This window comes from Pecten maximus, chromosome 15, assembly GCF_902652985.1.
Source record: "Pecten maximus chromosome 15, xPecMax1.1, whole genome shotgun sequence".
Classification (NCBI taxonomy): Eukaryota; Metazoa; Mollusca; class Bivalvia; order Pectinida; family Pectinidae; genus Pecten; species Pecten maximus.
This window is the reverse complement of record NC_047029.1, coordinates 13,628,955-13,640,401: the sequence shown is the minus strand read 5'-3', so window position 1 is coordinate 13,640,401 and position 11,447 is coordinate 13,628,955. Positions and strand designations below refer to the sequence as shown.

At 41.5% G+C, this 11,447-nt stretch overlaps 2 protein-coding genes across 2 annotated transcripts; one reads left to right on the top strand and one right to left on the bottom strand.

Annotated features, from left to right (window-relative positions):
* Positions 1-1,927: 1,927 nt before the first annotated feature.
* Positions 1,928-6,239, bottom strand: LOC117343268. The gene is made up of 2 exons (XM_033905613.1): positions 5,420-6,239; positions 1,928-5,292 (listed from the first exon to the last, which is right to left on the bottom strand). Exons 1-2 carry the CDS (start codon positions 6,237-6,239, stop codon positions 1,928-1,930), a joined length of 4,185 nt encoding a protein of 1,394 aa, XP_033761504.1.
* A 721-nt stretch (positions 6,240-6,960) lies between these two features.
* Positions 6,961-9,274, top strand: LOC117343267 (sepiapterin reductase-like). Its single transcript, XM_033905612.1, has 3 exons — positions 6,961-7,597; positions 8,182-8,334; positions 9,010-9,274. The coding sequence occupies exons 1-3, from the start codon at positions 7,177-7,179 to the stop codon at positions 9,156-9,158; spliced, it is 723 nt and encodes a 240-aa protein (XP_033761503.1). The 5' UTR covers positions 6,961-7,176; the 3' UTR covers positions 9,159-9,274.
* Positions 9,275-11,447: the final 2,173 nt, after the last annotated feature.

Here is an 11,447-nt window from a genome sequence, read left to right as displayed (position 1 = left end):
ACGCTTACTACGGACCAAGGTAATACAGTCCTAATTCATAGTTGATAACTAACCCGTATGCGACTGGGTCTAAATCTAAGTGTTTACTTTTATTATTAAATTAACTTAGGAATTGTTTGAAGTTGAAGGTGGTATGGGGACATATGGCACCAGAGTGTCCCCGTTCCGGAGACTGCTGGCACTTACCAGGTTTAGTGGACTGGCTCACCAGTCCTGTCAGTCTGTCGGAAAACGCACGATGCCCGAAATTTATACCCCGCGCGCCATAGAGACGATGGCTGTCGCTGCTTGTTGCGACCTCGGTTCCACCAATCACAGCCGACGTCTCATATCGTTAACAGTAGTGACCCGCAAAATGGCTGCCTATAGCGCTGTATTTGAACTACCAAGATGTAAACTGTCTCCGTACGCTTAAAACGGTCCTCCAATCACCGTAAATTAATAGCGATACAAGTAAGTAAGTTTCACAGACATTAATCCTATCCCTGACAGGTCCTAGATTTGTACTTATTACATATAATTATCCGTAGCTGTACTTGACTAGGCTGGTTCCGTTACATACCTCCCCCCAGTCAACATTGAAAATTTCATTGTAAATTTGACTACTAAGAGTAGGAAAAGTGAATAAAGTTGAAGGAAAAGATAACACAATCCTAGCTGGTCCTTGAATATAAATCCTATAGGCCCTAAAGTTACTCTAGCAAAAATATAACATCGCAACATAATATTATAGAAGGTAACATATAATAACACTGAGAACTATCTGTTCCCAGTAACTGTAATATCACAACCCATATACCTATCCATATATATATATATATATATATATATATATCCATGTTCGTGACCCCCCTACCCTAGACCATCCCTGCTGCCCAGCATGACAGCCACCCTCACTTCCACACAACGTTTCACTCCCTAACTCGCACTGATACATACGAAAGATACATACACACATGCGCTCACACATGCAAATATCTCTCAAAATCGAAGACCGGGGCTTCGTATGGGATGCGGGCTACAGTGCCCCGCATCCGACGGTAACCCCGGATCTCCCCTCTCACTTCCACAATCTCCACCCGCACGTCACGACTGTTCAGGGCGGAGGCGTCCCGCGGGGGAAAACAAACCGTCCGACTCAGGCTACGCCTAAGTTGGGCAGCCTGCTCCCGCCCAGGGAGGCGCCTCCGACTTGAACAGTCGAGTGTTCCTTCTTCTGTCCTCTGGCTCTCCGGCTCATCCTCTCTGGTCGGCGGCAAGGGTGGTCTGTATACTCCCGGGTCCATGAAGTTCCGGTTCTCCAAGACCCTCTTGGCGATGAAGCTTTCGTCCTCCCTCCCTGAATGGACTCTCCGGATGTGGGCTCTGCACTTGGTGCGACGACTAAACTGCCGCCGACACCAAGTGCACTCCTGCAGGGTGATCAGCCTTTCGTGAACTCTGGCCCAGTGGTCCATAAGGCGCTGCTGCCTGGGGAACACACCACAATCCCTGCAGGCTGGAACCGGACAAGGCATGCCCTCTGGTTTCCAGGGTTCCCTGCTGGCACGCTCCCCGCGCAGAAACTCCTGCGCTTCGTCCTCGTTATAGTGTAGCAGTTCTTCCATCTGTTAAAAAAAACCAATAACACCCCTTCTTCCATTATATACTCCATGGTTATTCCCCTTATCCCGTTACTTCCCTATATTTATTATTTATTTTTTTCAATTTCATATATACATATTTATACTGCCACATACGGGCCAATACATTTTTCCATAGGCAACTTCCCTGTATATATTTACACCTAGTTATTTACAGATATATACATAATCTAGGGGAGAGAAGAATAACTGTTGTGACAATTAACTACTAGGCCACCAATTTAGTTATGACATGTTCCTGGAATATATTTATGACCTTGAGCACACACGACAGTGTACCCAGATTATGGTGAGTAAACTTGAGGTGGTTTTACTGTTCTACCGCCCCTTGTTCTTCTTTCTTCTATCTGTCTATTTATCACACCCCCTTGCATGTTCTGCCCATTATCACCGACAACTGGTAACCCAACTGTTTGATGGCCACCCATTGCACCCTGAGACTCATGTGCTGAGTCTTCTAATCCCAATGAACCTGACTGCCTCCCCCCAGACTCATGCACTGAGTCCTTGACCCAATTTTGTGGAGGTTTACTACCTAAGTATGATTTCAGCTGATCTATATGGATATTTACTAGCTTAGCCCTTGGATCTTTCTGGATGGTGTATGTTAATTCTGATAACCTAGCTATCACCAAGTGAGGTCCTGTCCAACCCAATTCTAACTTTTGCCCTGCTGCTGGAGGATACCACCTCCATACCCAGGTCCCAACCTCAATATCTTTGTCCTTTGTGCCTATGTCGTAATATTTCTTTTGTCTTTTAGCAGATAGACCTAAATTGTTATTTGCTGAGTCAAATGCTGTGTTCATAGCATGCTGCATCCATTCAACATATGCTACTGGACATGGGTTTCCTTCATCACCCGGCGGCAATCCCACCATGAGATCTATGGGCAGCATCACCTCCCTCCCCAGCATTAGTTTATTCGGGGAGTATCCCGTGCTGCTATGCACTGATGACCTATAGGCTAGCATGAGGTAAGGTAAATGATCATCCCAGTCCTCTTTGTTTTCATGTGCAAATGTTGCAAGCATTCTTTTCATAGTCCTGTTAAATCTCTCCACCAGTCCATCTGACTGTGGATGATAAGGAGATGTTCTTGTCTTGTTTACTTCCAGTTTCCTGCAAACCGTTTGGAAAAGTTCTGACTCAAACTCTGCTCCTTGGTCTGTGTGTATGAATTCTGGACAACCAAATCGACAGAAAACCTCTGTGACCAGCTTATCAGCTACTGTGAGTGCAGTATGGTTCGGTACAGCAAAGGCTTCCTTCAACTTGGTGAAGTAATCCCCAACTACTATTATGTATGCATTTCCACTGTTGGATACTGGCAGGCCACCAAATATGTCCACAGCCATGTACTGCATCGGTCTAGTGGGATGAAATTGTCTAAGGGCTGATTTGTCTGATCCTGGACCTGGTTTACCCTTGGCGCATATGTCACACTGCTTACACCATCTGGCGATATCCTCAGACATCCCTACCCAGTAAAATCTTTTCTTTATGGCTGCTAATGACCTGTCCCTTCCGAAATGTCCGGCGGTCCTTCTTATATGTAGTTCTTCGAAGATATGTTGGCGTATTCTTGTAGGGGCTATAAGCTGTTTGTGGAGTAACTCAGAGTCCGTTCTCTTGTACAGTAACCCATCTATTATTTCTAGTGAGTCTCGCATGGCATACAAGGTCTTGACCTCATTGCTCCATTTACTTATGGTCTTGGCGTTTGGTTTTGCTGAATCGCTGTCGAGAATCTCTATTACTTTCGAAATGGAAATATCCTGTTCTTGCATGCTAGTTAACTGAGTCTTAGTCCAGACATCTAACCAGTTTGTAGCTGTATCCCCTTCCAAGGGATTATGTTGTTGAGGTGTTATGATTGGATGTATATTGATGCTTTTAGAGATAACTTCCTGGTCTGATTCTCCTTCCTGTTCATATCTCACTTCCGGTTTGTGTATTACTTCCGGTTTACATGTTATTTCCTGTTTGGACGACACTTCCGGTGCGTGGACCACTTCCGGTTCTGATGCTGCTTCCGGTTTGGATACCACTTCCGGTGTGGGTCTTACTTCCGGTGTTGATGATACTTCCGGTTTGGATACCACTTCCTGTGTTGGTCTTACTTCCGGTTCCGATGCTACTTCCGGTTTTGATACTTTTTTTTCGCCATAGCAGTCAGGACAATCATCTCTTTTACATTTTCTGCTAGCCTGTCTCGACATAGCATCCGCGTTGCGGTGTTGTGTACCAGCTCTGTACATGATCTCAAAATCAAAGGTTTCAAGTATACTGATCCAGCGTGCCAGTATGCCTTCTGGTTCTTTAACGTTTTTGAGCCAGACCAAAGGTGCATGGTCTGTCCGGATGGTAAACCTTCTTCCAGTCAGATAATATTTGAAATGCCGGACAAAGGTGACTACTGCCAGTAATTCTCTCTTTGTCGTGCAGTAATTCCGCTGTGCTCCATTCAGGGTTTTAGCTGCATAGCAGATCACCTTCTCCTCGCCATTTTGAAGTTGTACCAATATGGCCCCAATCCCTGTGGCGCTTGCATCTGTGTCTAGTATAAACCTGTCCTCTCTGGTCGGAAAACTCAGTACCGGAGCTGTTAGTAGGCTGCCCTTAAGTTTGTTGAAAGCTTCCTCACACTTGGTGTCCCAATGGAATTTGACGTTCTTCTTTAGTAGTTTCATCAGTGGATTTGCGATATGCGCAAAACTATCTATGAATTTCCTGTAGTAACCTACTAACCCCAGGAAACTTCGCACCTCGGTCGCACTGTGTGGTCTGTTCCATTCCTTGAATGCAGAGGTTTTGGTGGGATCACATCGGATGCCTTCTTCGGAAACTATATGCCCCAGATAGACTATTTCCTTACGAAAAAGTTCACACTTCTTTGGCTTTAACTTCAGGTTGGCCTGTCTAAATCGTTGAAATACAAGCTCCAGATTTTGCAGTGTGGTCTTGAAATCTGTGCCAAATACCACAACGTCATCCAAATAGCAGAGACATTTTTTCCAGTTTAATCCTTTAAGTACCATCTCCATAAGCCTCTCAAATGTTGCTGCTGCATTTGCCAATCCAAACGGCATGACATTGAATTCAAACAAACCAAGGTGTGTGGAGAAAGCTGTTTTGTGTTTGTCTGCTTCGTCCATCTTTATTTGCCAATATCCGCTTGCCATATCCAGGGTACAAAACCATCTTGCTCCGGCCAAGGTGTCTAGAGTGTCATCTATCCTTGGTAATGGGTAGGCATCTTTTCTAGTGACTGCATTTATTCCCCTAAAGTCTATACAAAATCTGCATGAACCGTCTTTCTTCGTCACCAGACATATGGGTGCTGACCAAGGACTATCACTTGGTTCTATTACTCCAGCCCCAAGCATTTTCTCAAGCTCTGCCTCAATGACCTCTTTTTTTGCTAAAGGTACTCTCCTTGGTGGGATCTTGATTGACTTTGCCCTCTCAGTATCTATACGGTGAGCTGTGAGGTCTGTTTGTCCTAACTTCCCAGAGGTGTCAACAAATATGTCCTGGAACTCAGCTATCAACTTAGTCAGTGCGTCTGCTTGTTCTTCATCCAGACCAACTGATGATCTCTCCACTAGTGGTTTTAGGTGTTCGGGTAGCTCTGCCTTACCCTGCTCTGCGGTTACGTGTTCATGCACCTGTTGTATCGTCTCCACCCTTACCTATCTGTGTGTGCTGCGGTATCCGCACAGATTTTTGAACCATATTGACTAATGATATACAAACTTTGCTCCTATCAGTACCTAACAGGCTATGAGCCACCAATAGCTGGTGGTCAGTAGAAAATTTCCCTGGTAGAATGCATGCTAAGTCACTTCCGGTTTCTCCTTCTAGTCTAGCTTCTATGACCAGCTCTGATTCCGGGGGTATCCTAATAGTTTCTTTTACCCTTATGCATGCACACTCTCTGACGTCATCAAGCTTCACCAACGTCACCTGCCCCTTGCTGGTCTGTAGCTTTTTCTTTGCTACGTGCAGTATACCATTGTAATGCTCAAGGAAGTCTGTTCCCAACAAACCTGTGATTCCCCTGATGTCAGCTATTACAAACCTATGTTGGAACTGTTTATTGTTGAGTGTGAAATCCAATTTCACTTCACCCTTAATTCCCAATTTTTTTCCATTTGCCGCCAGTAGGACGAGTCTTGTTCCCCTTAAACTTTTTTCATCTAGACCCAACCGTTCAAACAGCTTGTGAGAAATTATTGAAACAGAGGACCCTGAGTCAACCAGCAGTGAATAATATGCTCCATCAATATTTGCTTTGGCATATAAACATGACAGTGTCCTTGGCTTCAGTTGCACTGTACTTGTGTCTTGAATTTCTTTGTGTGCCCTATCAACAATATTACTACCTCCCTTGTTACATACCCTACTTCCTGGCATATTACCCTGTCTTATTGTCTCTCTTTTCCCTGTATCTGGTTTTGCCTGTCCGTTATCTATACCCAACCCCTCTACCTCAGTGAGTACCTTGGATTTGGTATTTTCCAAATCAGATTTGCTGTCATCATTGGTAGAGTCATTGTTTGCTTTGTTTTGTTTGGCCCCATGTGACACCATTTCTGTCTCGGTGTCACCTCTGTTGGCTGAGTACGTGGCCTCGTTCCCAGCCCGCTCTAGTTTAACACCTTGTTCCCTTTCCCCTCAGACTTAACCTCACCCTGGTATTTTGGACATGCGAATTGTCTATGCTGCTGACTACCACAAAGGAAACACCTTCGTTGAACCTGACACCATAATTTCCAAACCCGTGGTAAATCAACTTCTATGAGGCCATTTTTATCAAGTCATAGCTGGAATTGAGCATCTATCTCTTTTTGGTTGTAGTTTTTCTCCGGGTACTCCGGCTTTCCTCCACCTCCAAAACCTGGTACGTCTTTAAATGACCCTGGCTGTTAATAGGACGTTAAACAAAAACAAACCAAACAAACCAAGCATTATTGTAAAGAAGGAATAGAGGAGGAAACTTGCCGCCTTGACTAACCATTTTTTGCAATTTCTTGGCATTTTGTTAAAACAAAATATAAAGCTGAACACGAACGTCATATTATGATTTAAAGATATTAAAACTAAATAGGGTACTGAAAAATGTTAACTCAACGTGACAATTAGCAAGAGGTCCATGGGCCTTATCGGTCATCTGACAAACACTTACAGCAGGAACACACCCCTCAATCCAGCATCATTACCATAAATTATTTATACGCCGATGACCTTAAACTAAATAGGGTACTGATAAATGTTAAATCGACGTGACAATGACTCCGAGTCGGTCAGATACATGACCTCAATAAAGATAAATCGGAAACTCTGTGTACTTAATATTGACATACTTAAGTTGTAACCTGTTCTTATCAATGACAAGATGCAGTCGATGTTCAGGCGTATACTTTACAGTGCTATCTGTGTTGCAATTCAATAACGTTTAATACATCACTCACTTTAGGAGTTCTGTTACTATAGCCAGACAGAGTTATTATATTAAGTCAAAGGCGACATGGAGAAACGAGAGAATATTTTCCTCAAGAAGAGTTTTGTAGCCATTACCGGAGCTAGTAGAGGAATTGGTAGATGCATGGCCCTGAAGTTTGCGGTCAAGTTCCCTCCGAATTCCGTCTTGGTACTGATGGCAAGGAATGTGGAGGCTTTGGAAAGCGTCAGGACGGAATTGCAAGCAACGACTCCCAATATAACGGTATTAGTTCGACAGTATGATCAAGGAAAAACTGATGAAGGATATTTTAATGGGATATTTGACAGTCTGCTTACTGAAGGCAAATGTTCAAAGGATAATTTTAAACAGGTAATGCTTGTTCATAACTGTGCTACAATCGGGGACAAAGATAAGACTGCGCTTCAGTTGTGTGACGCCGATCGCGTGCGGTCTTACTTTGACATAAACCTATCTAACGAATTCTGTTTGAAAATTCTCAAATATCAACATAGGTTAATCTTTTGTATTGTGACAATGATTTAAAGATAAGAAAATGGATCAAAAGTGTTCGATCTAACGGACGATACACCGACTGTGCAAAGTACCTTATCTAAGAGTAGTTTTGAAACGGGTAATCGTATTGGTCGACAGCTCTGTAAACATTGCTCATTATATTTGTCGACCAATCAAACTACACATTGTAAAACTACCCTAAACTATTCTATTTCTACAATCGATGCATCTTCCGCTACATTTGAGAGTTTGGCCAAATTAAACTTATTTCAAAATGAATCGAAGCTCACCCCCACATTTCCAACTTCCAAGTGTTACACCTATTTGATACATTGGGAGTAATGTTATTTACTATCAATAATAACCAGACGCAGACGCCTTTGCTGAAGCATACTGCCAGATACTACTGTGTAGAAAAAGACGAAATATCATATCCTAGATTTTATCGTCTCTTAAGAAAATTTAAAATCTTACCATTTACAGACAGGATATGTATGACAACATTATAACTTCGTGTACATATCAAACTATATTATGTTTTATTTATGATTTCAGGCAAAGCCGCCCGTGATATGTTCTTCCGAGTCCTTTCTGCCGAAGAACCATCTATTCGGGTTCTGACATACGCCCCAGGTGGTGTTGACACAGGCATGTTGCGAGATCTAGAAGCAAATTCATCCTCAACTCCATTCCGTCAAATGTTAAATGGTAAGTCCCTCTTCTTTGTGAATCTGTTGGTTGTACAACCTGTGTTATATATGCGATGATGTTGTTATAATTTATTTCTTTTTACACCTAATCATTCTATGTTCAAGTAATGTTTAGATTTTCATGCTATATTTTACTGCATATCAAGTGTCACCTTATCATCCCAATTTGTTTACGGATCATAGAAATACAGACACTATTTACGGTGTATGGAGTGGTCTTATTGGGTTTATTGTGGAGGTTGCTACGTGGTAAAGCAAGTATAGTAACAGTGGGTATTTCCGGATGTTAGTAACATGTCGATACCTCGTGAAGAGAGAAGCTCTCCTGAATCGAGTGGCACTATATTGCATTGAAAAATAAGTTTGTGGACGAAAATGTCCGATGCAGTGAGATGTAGAAAATTGTGTGATGCCTCATCTAATTTATTTGTTTTTCCCCAGTGTTCTATCCTCAATAGTTGTGGGTGTTTCCCTTAATATCCATTATTATATGACCCTGACTGTTGGTAACCCAACACCCCCACCCCCTGGCTGTGTGTGTGTCCCAGCACCCGTTTCTATAAGACCCTAACCATTTGAGTCACCCCAATTTAATTATACATTATACTTATATCCAGTTAAGACATTTGATCGTGCATAAGTTGAAATAGACAATTACTAATTTATTTCCCAGGCCTGCGTCAGGACGGTCAAATACTGGCACCGGAGGAAACTGTGGTTAACCTTGTACGGGTACTGGAGGACAACGCGTTCGAAAATGCTGATCACGTGGACAACTATGGTCAGACAGCTCAGCCATATATTGACAAATTTTTAAACTGAGGTATAACTGATAATTTGTACTGTTGTTAACATCTGAATAGTATCACGGATAACTTATTTGGTGTCTTTCTTTTAATAAGTGTAATGAATTAATATTAGACCTATGTTTTCCTGAGTTGATATTGGTATGCATTTTTGAGGGTTGTGATGGGTACTTCAAATGGGGATATTCATCCGCCGACCATGTGCATTTGTTTACAAACATGCCTGGACCATCGTTTTAAGGTGCAATTATTTGAAGTAGTGGGAGAAAAATAATCAGTCCCTACCTAGGAAGTGTGATAGATAAACCATCGGGGAAATTCATAAATGCCCAACCCTCGGCAAGCCTCGGGTTGAGATTTCTATGTTCTACCTAAGACAAAGAAAAATTCTATTAATCAATGAAATCATTGTAATTGAATATGATATTTTTGTTGATTCGAATACGTGATGATTGATGATACAAGTTCATCATTGAATTTACTTACGTGTATGAAAAAAAAATACAAAATAAAAGATACCAGCATGAATGCGGAAAGATGTTATTTTCAATTACTCGACCAAAGTATATATTTAAGAGAGAGTTTGTCATTTCTCATCATTTCGTCTAAGAAAAAACGAAGGCAGAATACAAACGTCAGGGTATAACTTGTAACGACGATCAAAAAAAGAAGGGTACTGATCGTCAGGAGGAGATAACTTCTAACGATAACAAACATAAGTGGGGTACTGATTGTCAGGAGGAGATAACTTCTAACGGTAACAAACATAAGTAGTGTACTGATCGTCAGGAGGAGATAACTTCTAACGGTAACAAACATAAGTAGTGTACTGATCGTCAGGAGGAGATAACTTCTAACGATAACAAAAATAAGTGGGGTACTGATTGTCAGGAGGAAATAACTTAACATAACAAACATAAATGGGGTACTCATCGCAAGGATATAACGTCTCACAGTAATGTCTGAAAAAATAATTGGAGTACTGATAAATATTAACTCGATGTTGCAAGTTTTCCGACATGGCCAGACACATAAAAATAATAATGCATTCGAATCGCCCTGCGTCCATGGTTGCAGTTTGTTATCACTATTTCTCAGAAATTACTGAATGGATCTTTCTGAAATTCCCTATGTATGTACCCCTTTGGTCCTAGTTATGCTTGTTGCATTTTGGGACCAGTCGAAAAACAACATGGCCGACAAGCAGCCATCTTGGATATTGACAATTGAAGTTTGCTATCGCTATTTTACAGAAGGTGCTGAAGGGATCTTTTTCAAATTCCATATGTAGGTTCCCCTTGGTCCCTCGTATTGCATTGTGCAACCAATCTTAAAGCAACATGGCCGACAGAAAGTCATTACTGCTAAAAACTCAAATTTCATATATAGGTTACCCTTGTTTGAAAAGTACTGGAGAGATGTTTCTCAAACTACAAAGATTAGTAAGAGGAAGGGAATAAAAGAGAAAAGATCAATCTGACATGGAACCTATAAAGATAATTCAATGGTGGGCGCCAAGATCCCTCTGGGATCTCTTATTTCGGTATAATAAACAATTTATGGCCCTGGATGTAGGGTAATATGAATTTCCTTCGGGCAAGCCTTCGAGAAATATGATACTTTCGGGTATACAAACCTTCATATTACCCTGCACCAAGGGCTAATAATTGCATATTATATAATTTTAGGGACTTTTTTTAGCTTTGTGATTTCATGTCCATCTGGAAGGACTTGGACTTGGATATCAATCTGACATTGATGATCTTACTTAAAAACATTTAATTTCCTTTGGAATGATTTTTATTATGTATTAATTTGTTGTTCGTGATCAGGTTTTTCAACTGTACTGATAAAAAATACCACCTTGGTACGGTGATCCAGGCCTTATTTCATCAAAAGAAGAACACCTAGTGTTATATTCTGATTTAATCACCTGGTCAAGGATCACTGATCGCCAAGCTGTTACAGAAATTGGCTCTTGTAAGTTGTCCAATTGTTTAATGGAAAATGGTTCATTGCATGTGGTGCACTGAGACTGGTCATCAGGTTTTAGTATATAATACTGCGCTATATGTAAAGAAAAGCAGCAATGACAGCCTCTTCTCAGCGCCAGTCTCTGTAACAAGGAAACATGTCACCGAGCTGCTTTAATCGAGTGTAATGTGTTGTCTACGTCTTAACTTAGTTTATTTTCTCGTTGTGATATTTAAAATATTGACAAATGGTTTAAAATGGGTAACTAAGGCTCAAAGAAATGCACCTATGATAAAAGTGAGAATGATTGAATTCTGATCGACATCTTGAG